The following is an 18,172-nucleotide window of genomic DNA, read 5'->3' on the forward strand; positions in this document are numbered from 1 at the left end:
TCCATGTCGGAGCCACGCTTTTTCCCAGAAGAGTCCAAGAACCTCGTAACACTTGCAAGCAGGAGGTGCCCACGGTTAGAGGAAGGGCCAAGCTTCTTCTCCACACGTGAAGCTCTCACCTTCCCACATGGATGTATTCACTAACGGGTGTGTTTTGTAAGGTCGAAACGTTGCCCTTGTTGCTGAATTAAATACACGTCACGTTACTACTATTTGTGATAGTTATTAGCCTGGTCACAGGGCTGGTGTCACAGCGGTCTCTCAGTAGGACAGTCTTAGTGTGGTAACAGGGGTTGTGTCATTGTGGATATACCCCAGCAGTCTATTAATGTGGTCACAGGGCTGGTGTATTTACCCCAGCGGTCTATTAGCCTGGGCAGAGGGCTGGTGTCACGGTGTATTTACCCCAGCAGTCTATTAGCCTGGGCACAGGGCTGGTGTCATGGTGTATTTACCCCAGCAGTCTATTAGTCTGGGCACAGGGCTGGTGTCATGGTGTATTTACCCCAGCAGTCTATTAGCCTGGGCACAGGGCTGGTGTATTTACCCCAGCGGTCTATTAGCCTGGGCAGAGGGCTGGTGTCACGGTGTATTTACCCCAGCAGTCTATTAGCCTGGGCACAGGGCTGGTGTCATGGTGTATTTACCCCAGCAGTCTATTAGCCTGGGCACAGGGCTGGTGTATTTACCCCAGCGGTCTACTAGCCTGGGCACAGGGCTGGTGTCATGGTGTATTTACCCCAGCAGTCTATTAGCCTGGGCACAGGGCTGGTGTATTTACCCCAGCAGTCTATTAGCCTGGGCACAGGGCTGGTGTCATGGTGTATTTACCCCAGCAGTCTATTAGCCTGGGCACAGGGCTGGTGTCATGGTGTATTTACCCCAGCAGTCTATTAGCCTGGGCACAGGGCTGGTGTCATGGTGTATTTACCCCAGCAGTCTATTGGCCTGGGCACAGGGCTGGTGTATTTACCCCAGCGGTCTCTCAGTAGGACAGTCTAGCGGTGTTGTCACAGGAGCGATGATGATGTCACAATGTAGGGACGCCAAGCGGTGCTTCGTTTACCGTTTTGGGTTCACAGTCTGTTTCTTCCTCGCAGTGTTTACAGGGCGGTTCTCAGACTCTTCACCCCCGGTGATTTCTTCCCGGCCCGGTGTCCTGAATGATGCCGGGCCCGGGATGCTGGAGCGTGTCCGTAGCGGCAGTGTTCATTCTCGCGGTCGCGGTGTCCCAGGTTCGGGGCGGTCTCTATTCCCCGGATGAGCCATTGGTGTCCCTGGCCGGGGCGACCCGTTCTCTCCTGCTCGGGTCCAACAGCTCCTGGCTCGCCGAGTTTTATGCTTCCTGGTGCGGACACTGCGCGGCGTTCAGGCCGACCTGGAGTGCGCTGGCTCGGGATGTGCAAGGTGAGCAGCCGGCCGTGGAAATGATCCTCCATATACCTATGACCCTTTGACCTTTTTCCCCAAACAATTAGTGTATATTTTCTAAAAGGTACCTGTGTTTATTTTTCATAGATTGGAGACCGGCAGTATACCTGGCTGTACTAGACTGTGCAGAGGAGTCAAACAGGGATACCTGTAACGAATTTGGGGTTACTGGGTACCCCACAGTTCAGGTAATGTTCTATAACGTGGCGGTTCATTTTTGTTCTGTCCTTTCATTATATACAGCTGTTCGTTTGTTTCTCAGTATTCTTTATTTTCACTGTGCCTCCCTATACGTTCTTTTGAGAACCATGCTCTGTCCCGCCTGCTTGCCTGTCCCGTCTGTCTGTCCCATCCCCTCTGTCTGCCTGCCCCATCCCCTCTGTCTGCCTGCCCCATCCCGTCTGTCTGTCTGTCTGTCTGTCTGTCCGTCCGTCCCGTCTGTCCCTCGACATTCTTACACAATCTGTGCAAATCAGTAAATGTCTTGTTTATTTTTCCAGTTCTTTAAAGCGTTTGCAGGAAGTCCTTCGGAGGGTGTACGAGTTCCAGGTATGGTAACTAAATCCTTTTCCCAGTTATTTTCTGAATGTCTGTACAATCTTGCTTTGTTTATCTTATGGGGGAAAAAAATGTCTTTCATTATATCCTTTTCCTCTGGATTGCTACCAAGTCTGTCTCCGTGTCTAATACTCTTTTGTTGTTTGTCGCTCTACTTTATATGATCTGTTTATTATAGGAATTAGTTGAAATAGTCACGGTTAATCTACCAAAAATACATATTGTTTCAGTAAAAGAAGCAAGTTTTTAGGCACATCCCAAATTTTTGAGTTCAAGTGAATCGGCAGTTTCCCTGAAGGAGCTCTGTACCCGATCCGTACATACAGATGGTGTGGAGCATACAGGGCGGCCTACACGGTGCAAATGGCTTTACAAATCAAAGAGAAATGAATTGTGAATATGTCCGAACCGGCCCCTATTCATGCTATTATCATAAAGCTTCACATGCAAATGGATTGCTGTCCTGAAGAATACCTGATCAGGATTTAGCACCACTTGGTGATCTCCCAAAAGGGGATGTATCCAGCAAATTTACAGCCTTTTACCCCCTTGATTTACGAGGTGTCACACACTTATTTAGCATTCTGCTGTATAGATAGTTTTGATTCACGTTGTTACCCTGCTTAGGTGACAAAATCCCTTCATTAGATTTCCTTCGAGAAAACCTTTGCAGAGTGCTGTAGGTTTCAAAACACCGTTTTTTCATATGTGCCCATTTTTGAGACACCTTACACTACTTGTACATTAGATTTAATTTATATATATATATATATATATATATATATATAATGTGTGTGTGGAAAAAATGCTGTAAAGAAAGAGCTTGTAAAAATGTGCGTTAATTTGGGAGCACCGCAGCATCTCTTTAGAACAATACTGCTCTAAGCAACCTGAGACTTCTCTGTATTTGTTTCTCTTTCTATTAATCCCCTTCTAGTATTTATTTCTTGGCATGGCTGTTGGTTTTTTCTGTTACCTTGTATTTCGTGATGGTAGACGCGGGTAAAGTGTACTAACGATCGTACGGTCAGACTGCGTACCTCGTTTCACTGAATCCAGTTTGTTTCATGTCCACTCTCCTCAGCTTCGTCTGTACAAGAAATCAGACAGCACATCATCGATAGACTGGAAGAGCAGAAGGAGTCCCCACCACCAGCATGTCCTCCTTTGGAACCAATCAGGTAATGTAAGGATAGGTTACACTGTAACTATAACTGTTTCCAAGTCAGGAGAGAGCGTTTAATATGTCTCTCCGCCTGCCACTGTGCAACCGTCTGGTACTTGTGGTTAATCAGAAACCCTAAATCGGACAAGTGTTGCGTTCTCTAAACATGTGGTGCGGACCTTCGCTGAATGCAATGTGTAATTGAGTGATCTCTTTCAGCGCCCCCGAGTTGGAGCAGTTCTTCGCAAACAACAATGAGACTTATCTGGCTGTGATATTTGAGGATGCCAAGATGTACATGGGTAGAGAGGTAAGGAATATATATCTATATATATCTCTATAACCGAAATGTCTCATACTTCTCAAGCCTTTAAAGAGCCTTCAGTAACTTTTTCTACTAATCTCCATAATTTAGAGATGTCAAATGTTTATGGATGATGCTCTAAAGATTAAAGCTAGTGAAAAGATTTCATAACATGAAACCTCAAGCTATATTAGTATTTTTGAAACACCTTGTCTACTCTGGACAATTATTAACATAGAAACAATTGGAGCTGTTCAGGTAGAACAAGAGCTCTACTCTTTTATTGTTATTATATTACGGTGTATGGGTGTCATTCCGTTAGTAGGAAATTAATATTGGTGAATGGTTGCAGATTGAAATTGACACTGAAAGTAAAAAAAAAAAGAAATTACTTGCAAATAAATGATTACAGTCCACGTTTTTTTTACAATTATGTGCCACATTTCTGCATTAGACTCTTTATTAATGGCTGCATGATATGGACATGCCCCGAAGCTGTAATTCCCTAACTAGAAGACAAATCTATCGTTTTTCGGTAGTCTGGGGATGTAGCTAAACACATAAATATGCAAGCGTGCATGAAAAAATAAACTATATTCTCTGCTTTCAAAATAATATTTATTTTTATATGGTCACTTTGGGTTCAACATGCCAAATTTACCAAAAAGATTTAGAAAAAGTGGTATATGCTTTTAAATGATTGTACTTTATTGACAAAAATAACGGCATATAACAAAATTCAAAAATCAGAAAGCGTAGCCTAATTTCTAGAAGAATACTCCTTCTTGGGTTAAACAAAGTAAAAGTAAAGATATTTGCGCAGGGAAGGGTAGTGTGTACATTCCGCTGAGAACCTGCCTTTGCTATATGCATGCTCCTGTTCAGAGCCGGCCTTAAGTGTTCTGACGCCCTGTGCGGACTACTCCTCTGGCGCCCTCCCTCTGCCCCTTCTCACTGCCTCCTCCCCTGTCCCTTCTCACTCCCCCCCCTGCCCCTTCTCACTGCCCCCCCTCACTGCCCCCTCCCTCTGCCCCTTCTCCCTATCCTTACTTACCTCGTTGCCGGAGTCCTACAGTGGAAGCGGGAGGCGTCCGTCTTCCCGATCTGCCGCGGTGCGCGCTTCACAGCTGAGCGCTGGAAAAATTCCACGACGGAGTCACGGAGAGTGAGGGGCGCCGAGCGGTCGCTGAAAACTTCACGAGCAACCGCTCGGCGCCCCTGCCCGGGACTTAAATTGAAACATCGTTTTTTTTGTTTGTTTTAACTTTATTTAACATCCTCCATGTTAAATAAAGTTAAAACTACTTTATTTAATATGGATGATGTTAAATAAAGTTAAAAAAAAACAAACAAAACAAAACAAAAAAACGATGCTTTAATTTAAGTCCCGGGCAGGCGCCCCTGTTGCCATGGCGCCCTGTGGGGCCACACAAGTCGCACACTCCTAAGGCCGGCCCTGCTCCTGTTCATGACCCATATTTATATTTGTTCACTATGCTTTCATACTAGCAGCGGTAAAGGTTAATATTGACTGTAGATCCTATGATCCTAAGCCAGCCGCAGACGGTGCGGATCTCAAACAGCTGTAGAGCGTTTGGCTGGCAGTGAATCACAGAGCCCGTAGCTGGGGTTGATGTAAAGTACTGTTGGGTTTAATACGCTAACCTCCTGGGTGCAGGCTAATTGAAACCACGCGAGAACCCATTGATCTACGAGCAGCTTGTTTCCAGCTAATGTTTATTGAAAGGAATCGTTTGCGAGTCTGAGCTCCCCGATCTGTCATTACAGGTGGCTCTGGATATGGTTCAGTACGAAGGTGTCTCGGTACGCAGGGTAGTTAAAGACCAAACTGACTTGGTGGAGAAGTTCAACGTATCTTCATTCCCCGCTGGTTTTTTGATTTCTAAGAACGGATCTACCAGCAGAATTAACCTGTGAGTATTCTCCTGCCTTGGTTGTTTTTTTTCCTCTTATCTCTGTTTTAAGTAGTTTGTTCTTGACCTTTTCTGGGTCTCTCTGTTAGTGGGGAAGAGACTCGCTCGGCGTATGCCAAATTCCTGCGTTCACTACCCGGAGTGCAGAGGGGAAAACACGCTCTCATCGGATGGTCGGAGACATCTCTCGTAGCTACTGAATCACCGAAGAGACAGGCCGACAGGTAAAGGAAATCCTCTTTATCTCACTTAGGTCCTCTGTCTAGTATTTCTTATCTAATACCTGCTTTACCTGTTGTTCTTGTAACCCCCAGCATATTTTTTTAATATTTTCATGCTCTGTGTACTAAGCATTCATTTTTTCTGAATGCCGACCTGAACCGCCATATTCTGGAGTTTTCCAGGATACTTATATCTTTTCCATACTTTTTTTCTAGCGCCAAGGTGTACATGGCAGATCTTGAGTCGGCTCTTCACTATTCTTTGAGGGTGGAGGTTGCTCGATTCGCGACCTTGGATGGGGAGCGACTTAAGGCTCTCTCCAATTTCATCAATGTGCTGAGAAAGGTAAGTGGATGTTGTTTAAACATTAAACATGTTGCTCGATTGCTAATGGAATTAGCAGCTCAATGCATATTAAAACAGCAAGATTTCCCCAAGAGTTTCACGATGCATTACAATGCCCGTTCTTGCAGGAGAAATTGCCTGTGGTTGGTCTGTCTGGATGCAAACCACAGTTTAGTGAATACGTCCTTCTGCGTTTTAGAAGCTGCGGGATATTTTGCTCAGGGCTGTTTGGTTATCCTGTAGACCTTTAGAGGGTTGACATGGTTCTAGGTGGAGCGGTTAGATAAGTGTATTGATTTAAGGTGTGTGTTTTTCAGAGTATGTACTTTGGTGTATCGCACAGTATTTAATTATTCTAGAAATCTGGGTTCTGAAAAAGCGTTTCCCTATAATTTTTTGCTTTCATTTTAAGAAATGTTCATAAAATTGCTTTGTTAAAAACCCTTTGTTGACTCTAAAATCGCACCTCTCCTCAAATGAATCGTATACCAGCATTTATATAAATTAAAAACATATATATTCCAAAAGCTAACATCTAACCCTTTGCTTGTTGGTGAATTCCGTATCTTACTGTAAGGAATTGTTTTCTCGAGTACGTGTTTTGCTGAACGTGGCACCTACGCTGGTAAAAATGACACCGTCTTACGAAGTACACTTCACTTCATAGCAATGTTTAGGATAACCCGGTCTCAAGTATGTTTAAATGTGTCAAGCAAGTGTTAAATTCCTGTATCCTGCGATGAGGGCCCATCTTTCAATGGGTAAACCGAGTGACTGATGTGGATCCCTGGTATTAGCCGCAGCCATTAGAATTTCTTGTAGTGGCCACCGGAGGGCAGTGTTTTACTGCATGTTCTCAAAAACATTTCTCTTCCCCAAAAATACACAATTTCTGATATGAGACACAATCTGGGGAAAACACATTATATCGCATGCCTGCAACTGGATTAAAGATTGGAAACCCAACATAAAAAACTTTACACATCAGCCTTCAAGCAATGCAGAGTGCCATGTTGCTTTATACCTAGTAAAGAATAATGAGATGGTTAGATGAGAATTGTTTTGTGATGCGCTGCAATCCCTTTTACCGTTGTGCAGTGTTGCATTTCCCAAAGTTTTTCTCTCCTGGGTTGTGGTGGGTAGCTGGAAGACTCGATGAAAAAAGATTATTGCCCTTATGAGAAGTCAATGAACGCGCCTGAAAACGCTAGATGTCGTGTTTTTGTTTAGAAATGTTTTAGTGGTATGTGGAACAAAGTTCTGGGGCGATAGTGTACACTTCTTCCTCTCAACACCGATCACCTAATGTGTGACTCACAATACACACAACACTTGTTTGACGAGATATTAAGGTAAAGAAAGGCTTTGGTGGAGTTGGTTCCCTGGCTTTCTGTAACTATATATACTCCCTGTTTGTTATGAGACGTTATGTTTTATGAATTTTCTTTTTTCCAGTACTTCCCTGCCCGTCCGTATCTGCGTACATTACTGAATTCTGCTAATTCCTGGCTGCGCGCCCGCGCTAAAACCAACGTCTCATACAAGGATTTTGAGGATGTTCTCAACAACAAAAATCAGGTAAGAACCTCAAATTCTTCTGACCTGTAATTTACATTGAGCTATAATAATTTTCTAGCCACTTACAAATGTTTCTCCATCCCAAGGCCCAGAAAGCTGTTCTGTCATCGGATGTGCGCTATGTTGGATGTCAGGGTTCCAAGCCCCAATTCCGTGGCTTTCCGTGTTCCCTCTGGACCCTTTTCCACGTTCTAACAGTCCAGGCATCTGAAGTAGCAACCCTGGGAAGAATTAGACCCGGTAAGTGCAGCCAGAACACCTTCTCATAGCATTCTTAATCCAGTTTATTCATACATATTTTACAGATAACACATTTTTTTTTTGTTACCCCTAAAATATTTTTTGGGTCACTCACCTTTCAAGGAACCTGAACGTGAGAATGTATAACGCGGTTAGATGTCCCATCACCATATATTTTATGTATTTCATAAACGGGACACAATTTTTTTTAGAGAAAAATAACCCTTTCCTATTGAAATCTACAGTTTTTTACTTTTTTATGTTTTTTTTATACAGTGTGTTATGCATTCATATCTGAATAATTGCATTGTAGTTGCTTGTCCAAAGCTAAATTCCTGGGAGATTTTTTTATCCCAATATAATTGCTGGAACCAAATATATTTCTCAAAGATATGTCTTCTGTTTTGGAGACAAAGTCATAGAATGCCACATTTAGAGGATCGGTTAGGGTTGTTATGTTAGAAAATGTTTAGGTAACAGGGTGGTGAAGAAGTGTAATGTGGACGTTAATACATTGGGAGTATTTAAAGCGTGCGTGGGATAGGGATGAGGCAATCGTGAACATAAGTCCAAAAACCTAATGTGTTCCTCTCTGCTGTAAAATTCTACATTTCTTTATAAATGTTCATAAAAAGAGCATTTCAGGGAAGGTTTAATGTCCCGGACAGCCTCACCAAAGGAGAATGTATATTAATGTACTTTAAAATGTAAAAAATTGACCTTAAAGAGAAGCTGCAGCAAGAAAGTTTCTACACATTCTTATGGGGGTCTTGTTGGACCGCCAATTCTGATATTCACCAAGCCAGAACTGGAGCTGACTGGCGGTAAATAAATCATGTGTCGGGGGATATGTTCAGCCAAACACGTGTCCTCAATGGCAAATAGCTGGGAAGGGCAAAGGGAGACTTCTCAGTTCTATGAACAGGTCAAAAGTTTCTGATCAGTAAATCTATCCGTCTTCTGTCGGACTCGTTCTTCGAGGATCATTTGTTTATGCCGCCGTTCCGATTCCACTCAAAGCGCATTATTGCGCTGCGGATCCTTAACGTTTATTGAACCGCTCCGTTTTGCCCTGCTCGGTGATCGATGTACATTAAGTATTCCTTTAAAACCTCCAATGTGATTTAACACAGACGTAAAAATCAAAAGAAAACGATCAACTTTAAAAAGGATTTCGGGTTTAAGTGGCTGCTACCAGCCGTAAAGTATTTAGACAAAAATATAATCCTAAAACGGACAACCTATTCCAGAACAATTTTCTATGCTTAATGCCATTAAAAAGGATCTTTTTAAATGAAATGATGTAATTATCTTCTGGCTTAGTAGAATGAATTGCATTTGATTACATATATTACCCTGATTTCTTTACCTAATGCAAACCATTATAATTACATTGCTGCTGACTCTCTTATTCATAGTCTGCTAATACTGGTAACACGTTTTATATACTGGTAACACGTTTTATATGGAAGAATAAAGGAAGGAAAGCGGCATGCCGTATTTTTTTGGAATATATAAAAATATTTCAATTGGATATTAGATTATGAAAGAATATATATATATATATATATTTATTTTTTTTTACGGAAAGTCTTATATGAAGATAACCGGACTCTGCTTACTGCTTACTCTGCAATGTATATTAAATACATTGCAGAGTAAGCAGTAAGCAGAGTCCGGTTATCTTATTGTATTGGCTTTAATTTTAAGACCTGCAGCTGTCGTCCACACGTCTTGCAAGTTACTTTGCTGGCAAATGTATAGGTAAAAAAAGTTAGTTGTATCAAGGCTTTAGCTATATGTGTTTGTCAGTAGGCACCCACAATCCCCTCTGCAGTGTAAGCAGTTGCCGGCGTTATATACTTTTGATAGATCAGAAAGAATTGTGGCTAAAAGCTGATCGTCATCCTAAAACTTTAGACGAGCTTGATCTATACATTTGCTAGGAGTTCAATTAGCAGAGAGTACAGATTCATTTAAATGTGTTGCTTGCAGTGGATCACGAGTGGCTTCATTGTTTCTAGAACATTTTCATTACTTTTTAAAACGTCAACGAATCGCTATGATTTTTAAAATATGGCCCAATTGGAATCAGGCTGCACATCTGCCCTAAAAGTCTTGTGCTTAGATTTGGCGGGTAGGAGACAGCTCCGCTTTAATTGTTCGATCATTTTAAATATTTGACATTTTATTTAAAGACTCAGTTGCAGTTTTTGGTTAGCTTGATTTCGTGGATTCCTATATTCTTAGTACACCATTTCACTGCCAGTGACTGCGTAAGCATATAGTAATTGGAATGTGATTCATGTATCGCCTCTCATGCGTTTTTCTTCTGTGTTTGCAGCTCCCAGTGAGGTCCTGTTAGCGATGCGTGGCTACGTCCAGCATTTCTTCGGCTGCAGAGAATGCGCCCAGCATTTTGAACGTATGGCCCAAGAGTCCATGCGCAACGTCCGCTCTTTGGATGAAGCCATCGTGTGGCTGTGGGAAAGACACAACCGTGTGAATAAGAGATTGGCAGGTGAGGGAGAACGCGCTCTGTTTCACATCCCGATTGCTGTTCCATATCCGGTGGGATTAAGAATTTAGCAGTTCTTTATGTGAAACCTTCTTTTTTTCAGTGGTGTTGCTTAAAGCTTGCTTGTCTAATTTCACAAATCTTACACTTTATAGTTCAGGACACCAAATAAACATATAAACAGATTCAGGATGAGTTAGAAACCCATATTTCATGTATACACTGGATCTGGAACATTAAGCAATTTAAGTTTTTTCCCTTTTACACCCAGAGTTATTTTATTCTTGTTATAGAAAAATTTTAAAAACTTTTTTAACGCTCATAATTTTTTGTATAATTTATTTTTACATTGTGGTATTCTCATATATATCACTAATAGAATAATCACAGTTTTTTTGGACCCTTAAATAGCTTTTTGGGGGAAAAATGTCCTTCTTCGCCATTAAAGGACAAGTTATTGATACCATTTTATTTTTCTTTGAAAATTATTTGTTATTATAGCGCCACCTACTGACCCCTGACCATTATGACCACAAAAGGCCTATCTACGTTAACTTATTACTGCATCTGTAGGACTATTCAAATAATTTATGGGGTTTATATTTTTTTTAATTCTGTCATTCGTTGATGACTTTTAAATGGTCTTAAATAACAACATTTTTCTAATTAGCACTTATAAAAGTTTATACATTTCTATAATTATACTTGTATTTCATTGAGGACAAATAAGAACCACTGGACTTGTTGATAGCAAAATTCTAGTAACCTTTATTTAACTTCTCAACCCTTTCTGGTTGTTATCAAGCATCGACTCCATCTAAAACTGAAGCCTATATATATATAACATTTTCTTTATTATTGTGTCTTTGGATCGATGCTTGAAACAGAGTTATAATAAACAATTACTTTGTTGTAATGCGGTAACAAGAGTTTTAGAAATGCTTGGCTTGCTAAATAATAGGTTGTGTTTGCTTGTGACTGCTCACCCATCTCTATCTGTTTCAAAGGTGCACAGAGTGAAGATCCAGCCTTTCCGAAGGTGCAGTGGCCTACTGCAGCGCTTTGCCCGCTCTGCCAGTCCAAAGCAGATATGTCCTGGAACCTCCCCAGCGTTCTAGATTTCCTGAAAGCTCATTTTGGCAAAAAAAATCTAGCAGATGAGTATCTGGAAGATGAGGAAGTGCTGCTGGAAAAACAGAAAAAGGCACACAATGCAACCCAAAAAAGGGATAAGAGAGATGTTACGGATGAGGAGAAGAAGTCTGAAATAATCCAGAACCGTGATGACACCGAGAACACACGTGATGATCCGAGAGAAGATGACGATGAAGAAAAGAGCGATGCATATGACAAAAACTCATACGGACCTAATATGTTTCTAAGCAGATCTCTTAAGGACTCCAGCCTGCACAAGGGAAACCATGCTCTACATCCAAAAACCCTTGTAGAACCTCGTGATGCAGAGTTCGATGAAGCTGCTGTGAGAGATCGGTTACTAAAGAGAGGAGTAGACGCCAATTACCCTATTGGTGTGGTGGTGGAGCGTGGGGAGGTGAATAGGAAAGGCCGTTGGGTGAAGATGCTGGAGGTTGGCTTCTCTCGTTTGGACATCAGCCTGTGCGTGGTTCTCTATTTCCTTTCCAGCATGTGTCTACTTGCCATGTACCTTTACATGAGTCTCAGGACACGCTGCCCCCGACAACGGTGCTCATATCTGCCAGTGTGAAGTGGATTTCTCCAACCAGAACAATACAATCTGTTCTGTATTTTGCAGAGAGAACTGTTACATGTTTTTAAAGTGCCTTTAAACCCATTGAATTTCTATGCTATCATGGGTTGTCCATCCTAGGCCCAAATAGATGTTTTACTAGTTGTGTCAGCTTAACTGATACCTTAAAGTTTAATAAATAGTTGTTAAGTTGTTTCTGTGTTTTTATTATTCGTGGTTTGCGTCGTTATTGACATACGTATGAATTTGTTTGAATAACTGGTTCTTAAGGTTAAACTTTGACAACTGAATTTCGTTGATCAATTTTTTTATTCCCTTGACATTTTTCTCATAATTTGATCCACATAGCATAATATAGGGACAAATCCTTATATGCATAAGTAGTTTTACAGAAAATAGTATTTGTGCTTACAGGGCTACATGCAAAGGACCCAAGGAATGCAGAGCCGTAACAATGGTGTTTGATGGTCTTTTGATCTATGCACGTGCTTGAAATCTGCTAACACAATGCATAAATTCCAAGTACTGTTTCATTGCATAAATAAATGCTTTTGTAAAGATGTCCAAGAGAATGCCTTGGGCACATACTGTATTTGCCAAGTCAGATTACGGTATATATTTAAACATGGGTGTGGGTGGACTACCAATAATTAGATCAATTATACAAGCCTAGTCTGGCCCGTGGAATATCATTTACTGTCTGTGTATTTCATTTTATTATTCATTAAACATTTTTGCCGTGTCAGGTTTAAAAAGAGTTTGATGATTTTCAGGCAGATGTAAAAATTACGGAATTGACCCTTTCAGTGCCAGGCAAATGAGCAGCACTTTGCAGTGCAGTGAAAAGTGACCCACTTTCTGTGTTTATCAGATTTAGCGATGGATCTGGTAACCCGCATTGTAAGTGTATGTTGGGTCATCTGCATTCGGAAGTTATAATGCTTAATTAAAAATAAGTTTTGGTTGCCAGTATGTGATTTTGCATGCACCAACTTATTAGCTATGTCACTTTATCCACTTAGACTGAATATTGAGCCTATATGGGCAGTTAGCTTACCACTGGTGAGCCAGTAATACACATATAATGCAGCTTTGTATATAATTATAGATGTTTTACCTTTATTATGTCTCTACCCTTTCATCAACTTAAATTGTGGACAGCTACACTATCCCTCTCACCTTTGTCATTGGTATCGGTCTCCGATCCGTACATGTCCTTCGGTGCCCTTAACTAGGATAGTGTCCCTTTTTGCCGCTGTAGCAATCTGTGCTAGTTACGGTGGCTTCCCTTATGTCACTGCGCCAGCTGTCTGTACTAGTCATATCTCTGGCCCTCGTAATCTGCTTGCTGGGGGAGCGGGCTGTTTACTCACATTGGGGACCCCATCTGTTAACCCCTTAAGGACCGGGCTCATTTTTCGTTTTCTACCCTGTGGGACCGAGGCTGTTTTGACACTTTTGTGGTGCTTGTATTCAGGTGTAATTTTCTCCTCACCCATTAGTGTACCCACATAAGTTATATATTGTTTTTTTCAGGACAAGATGGGCTTTCTTCAGATACCATTATTTTGATCGTATCATCTTATTTACTATAAAAAAAATAAAAAAAACATGGTGAAAAATTGAAAAAAAAGACATTTTATGACTTTTATTTGAAAAATCTTTTACTCACCTAAAAAAGCAAGTAAAAAAACTAGCTAAATAGATTCTACTACTTGTCCTGAGTTTAGAGATACCCAATGTTTTTATGTTTTTTTGCTTTTTTTTGTACGTTATAGGGCAATAAGTACAAGCAGCGTTTTATGATTTCCAAATCTTTTTTAACAAATCTGGTCAGTCTGCCTACATCTCCTCTTTGGAACATCTTTGAAGCCGGTTAACTCAATTTAACCCATTCAAACCATATATTTTTGAAAACTAGACACCCCAGGGTATTCCAAATGCTGTTATTTTAACCCTTTCCATGCACCAATTATACAACTACACTTTGTCAAACTTTGTAATAGTAATTTTTTTTATTTTTTTTTCCACACAAATTGTACTTTAGTTATAGATATACAGGTTCTGGTATATGTCACTGTCTAACAACACCCCAATGTGTGTTCAGGAACATCTCCTGAGTACAGCGATACCCCACATGCATGGGTTTGTCAGATTGTTTGGCTGGTAAAAGGCTACTTTTGGGGCATGCGTAATTCAGGTGGTCATTTGGTCATTCTGCCTCCATCTCCTCTTTAGAATATCTTTGAAGCCGGTTAACTCAATTTAACCCATTCAAACCATATATTTTGGAAAACTAGACACCCCAGGGTATTCTGAATGCTGTTATTTTAACCCTTTCCATGCACCAATTATAGAACTACACTTTGTCAAACTTTGTAATAGTAATTTTTTTCACACAAATTGTACTTTAGTTATAGATATACAGGTTCTGGTATATGTCACTGTCAAACAACCCCCCAATATGTGTTCAGGAACATCTCCTGAGTGCAGTGATACCCGACATGCATGGGTTTGTCGGGTTGTTTCAGATTTAAAATGCCACATTTGGGAAGTGCGCTTTTTTTCTCCATTTTGGTCAGTCTGTACCTATGCCCTATCTGTGAGCTAGGCCACTCCAATTTACCCCATCAGCCATTTTTTTTATATATTAGACACCCCTTGGGTATTTGAAGTGCTTTTATTTTAACTCTTTGAGATTTTTGAGAAATTTTAGCACTTGCTCAAAATAATAAACTTTATTTTTTAATTTTTTTTTTTTAATACTTTTTTTATATTTTTTTTACACATTTTGCTGGTACTGGATGGTTCATCTAGTGACATCACTGCATAATTATTTTTAAATGTTAGCACATTTTTTTTTTATTTTTTTTTCCATTTTTTTTTTTATTATTTTTTTTTGAATATTTTACTAATCACATAGTGATTAGAAAGCTGGGCTCCATTGACTTGCATGGTTGAATGCAGTACCTGTATTCAACCAGCAAGTGGAGCCAGTTCTCTAGAGGGTCTGGAGACCATCTAGCAAACTTTTTCTTGTTTGTTTTTTTTACAGAGCAGCGGCCATCTTACTTGATGGCGAAGATCACCGGCAGCTGCGGCTGTGACCGCTCTCCGGAGCGGTCACAGCCCACCTAAAGGTAAGTGTTTGGTGTCGCTGGATGCCTCCGGATCGAGGCATTCCAGCGACACCATTTAAGTTTAGGAGGCGATCGTTGATCGCCTCCTAAACGCTTTTAAAACGGTTCTGTTGACGCCCCGGGGAGGGGCCAGACATGGCCCCCGATGCCGATCTCGGCCTTGCTGAATGCCTCGACATCGAGGCATTGCAGCAAGGCCGTTTAAGCGAAGAAAGTGATCCTTGATCACTTTCTAAGCTTATTTAACTTTTTGACGGTTCAGGACCGTCAAAGGTCATTTAGTGACCTTCTTGTCATGACGGTCCTGAACCGGCAAAGGTCGCGAAGGGGTTAAATCCTCATGTAACCAGTTGGATGGTATTAGAGAACGAGCTATCCTGGGTAATCCTACTCTTGCTCTACTGTGGATACACAGGGATAACCTAGTGGCTGCTAATCAACTCTATTAGGAGGCAGGAGCTCAATCTGATTTGCCGTTCTGCATGCTGATTTTATTCTAGAAAAGAGAAAAGCACTGACTGAAAACGAGCTTGTGTTTAATGGTTGCAATGATGGGTTGCAAACCCTACCTAAACTTCTCCAGTGTTTAAAAGGTTAAGCCAGTTATGCTCTTCTTTGTTTTTTTTTTGCTGACAGCTCTTAATATGTAAAAGAAAAAGCTTCGTATCATAGTGCATGCTCGGCATGGTGCGGGTGTTCTGTAGTGTGCTTTTTGTCACCCTCCTGGTTCTGTGCTCTTCTGGCCCTGAGTATAATTCTGTTAATGGATGGGGGGGAGTTCCTTCTCTCCCAGACAAGCCATGAGTGGCTGTTTCATATAAAGAAATCAAGACACAGTAAGCTGTTGGTTTGAGGAATCATGTTGAACTGCATAACTGCATCCAGGTCAGAGGTTGGAACAGGAAACAGGAAGTACAAGACAATGCAATATTACCATAAACAAACAGTCACAGTATTTGCATAATAACTCCATAACATCTCCCCTTTTTTGCATTCAATACAGAATTTGCAAGCAATTAACCGAAAACAGATCCTGAACAGTCTAAAACATAACATACTGTGTTACTGGTAGATACACTACAGATTGAGTCTATCTGGTGGTCTTGAAACTCGACCGCTACGCAGGGCCACACGGATTTTGCCTGGGGGAAGCTGTTCAGCTCCAAAAGGCGTTGATAAGGGGCTGCCATTGTTCCTGGCTGGTGTGTTTGGCACAGAAGAACATACTGGTACATGCGGCTGCATTATGTCATCCTCGTATCCTTCTGATATGACAGCAGTATTGTCTCTGCCTTGCTTACGTGATCCAGTAGGACTAGGGGCATTGAGCGCCTCGGTAGGGTCCCGTGCAGGATGTTCATAGGTTTGTTCGGTGAGTTGTTCAGCCACTCGCAGGTCAATTACTTTGTTGTAATGCGGTAACAAGAGTTTTAGAAATGCTTGGCTTGCTAAATAATATGTTGTGTTTGCTTGTGACTGCTCACCCATCTCTATCTGTTTCAAAGGTGCACAGAGTGAAGATCCAGCCTTTCTGAAGGTTCAGTGGCCTACTGCAGCGCTTTGCCTGCTCTGCCAGTCCAAAGCAGATATGTCCTGGAACCTTCCAGCGTTCTAGATTTCCTGAAAGCTCATTTTGGCAAAAAAAATCTAGCAGATGAGTATGTGGAAGATGAAGAAGTGCTGCTGGAAAAAACAGAAAAAGGCGCACAATGCAACCCAAAAAAGGGATAAGAGAGATGTTACGGATGAGGAGAAGAAGTCTGAAATAATCCAGAACCGTGATGACACCGAGAACACACTTGATGATCCGAGAGAAGATGACGATGAAGAAAAGAGCGATGCGTATGACAAAAAACCAGAGGACCATCCGCATCAGAGGCCCAGTATAATAAAGATGAAGCATGTGAGCCATTTGCAAGTAGAAGAGGAAATTCGAGATCTAGACTCATACGGACCTAATATGTTTCCAAGCAGATCTCTTCAGGACTCCAGCCTGCACAAGGGAAACCATGCTCTACATCCAAAAACCCTTGTAGAACCTCGTGATGCAGAGTTCGATGAAGCTGCTGTGAGAGATCGGTTACTAAAGAGAGGAGTAGACGCCAATTACCTTATTGGTGTGGTGGTGGAGCGTGGGGAGGTGAATTGGAAAGGCCGTTGGGTGAAGATGCTGGAGGTTGGCTTCTCTCGTTTGGACATCAGCCTGTGCGTGGTTCTCTATTTCCTTTCCAGCATGTGTCTCCTTGCCATGTACCTTTACATGAGTCTCAGGACACGCTGCCCCCGACAACGGTGCTCATATCTGCAAGTATGAAGTGGACTTTCTCCAACCAGAACAATACAATCTGTTCTGTATTTTGCAGAGAGAACTGTTACATGTTTTTAAAGTGCCTTTAAACCCATTGAATTTCTATGCTAACATGGGTTGTCCATCCTAGGCCCAAAGAGATGTTTTACTAGTTGTGTCAGGTCAACTGATACCTTAAAGTTTAATAAATAGTTGTTAAGTTGTTTCTGTGTTTTTATTATTCGTGGTTTGCGTCGTTATTGACATACGTATGAATTTGTTTGAATAACTGGTTCTTAAGGTTAAACTTTGACAACTGAATTTCGTTGATCAATTTTTTTATTCCCTTGACATTTTTCTCATAATTTGATCCACATAGCATACATAATATAGGGACAAATCCTTATATGCATAAGTAGTTTTACAGAAAATAGTATTTGTGCTTACAGGGCTACATGCAAAGGACCCAAGGAATGCAGAGCCGTAACAATGGTGTTTGATGGTCTTTTGATCTATGCATGTGCTTGAAATCTGCTAACACAATGCATAAATTCCAAGTACTGTTTCATTGCATAAATAAATGATTTTGTAAAGATGTCCAAGAGAATGCCTTGGGTACATACTGTATTTGCCAAGTCAGATTACGGTATATATTTAAACATGGGTGTGGGTGGACTACCAATAATTAGATCAATTATACAAGCTGTCTTTAATTTCATTA

General features: G+C 41.2%; 1 protein-coding gene across 1 annotated transcript; it reads left to right on the plus strand.

Annotated features, from left to right (window-relative positions):
- Positions 1 to 1,166: 1,166 nt before the first annotated feature.
- On the plus strand, positions 1,167 to 17,676 carry LOC128500946 (sulfhydryl oxidase 1-like). Its single transcript, XM_053470320.1, has 13 exons — positions 1,167 to 1,407; positions 1,519 to 1,619; positions 1,932 to 1,980; positions 3,074 to 3,170; positions 3,374 to 3,464; positions 5,247 to 5,392; positions 5,482 to 5,616; positions 5,830 to 5,959; positions 7,415 to 7,537; positions 7,624 to 7,805; positions 10,129 to 10,298; positions 11,303 to 12,015; positions 16,819 to 17,676. The coding sequence occupies exons 1-13, from the start codon at positions 1,167 to 1,169 to the stop codon at positions 17,476 to 17,478; spliced, it is 2,838 nt and encodes a 945-aa protein (XP_053326295.1). The 3' UTR covers positions 17,479 to 17,676.
- Positions 17,677 to 18,172: the final 496 nt, after the last annotated feature.

Source organism: Spea bombifrons, chromosome 6, assembly GCF_027358695.1.
Source record: "Spea bombifrons isolate aSpeBom1 chromosome 6, aSpeBom1.2.pri, whole genome shotgun sequence".
NCBI lineage: Eukaryota > Metazoa > Chordata > Amphibia > Anura > Pelobatidae > Spea > Spea bombifrons.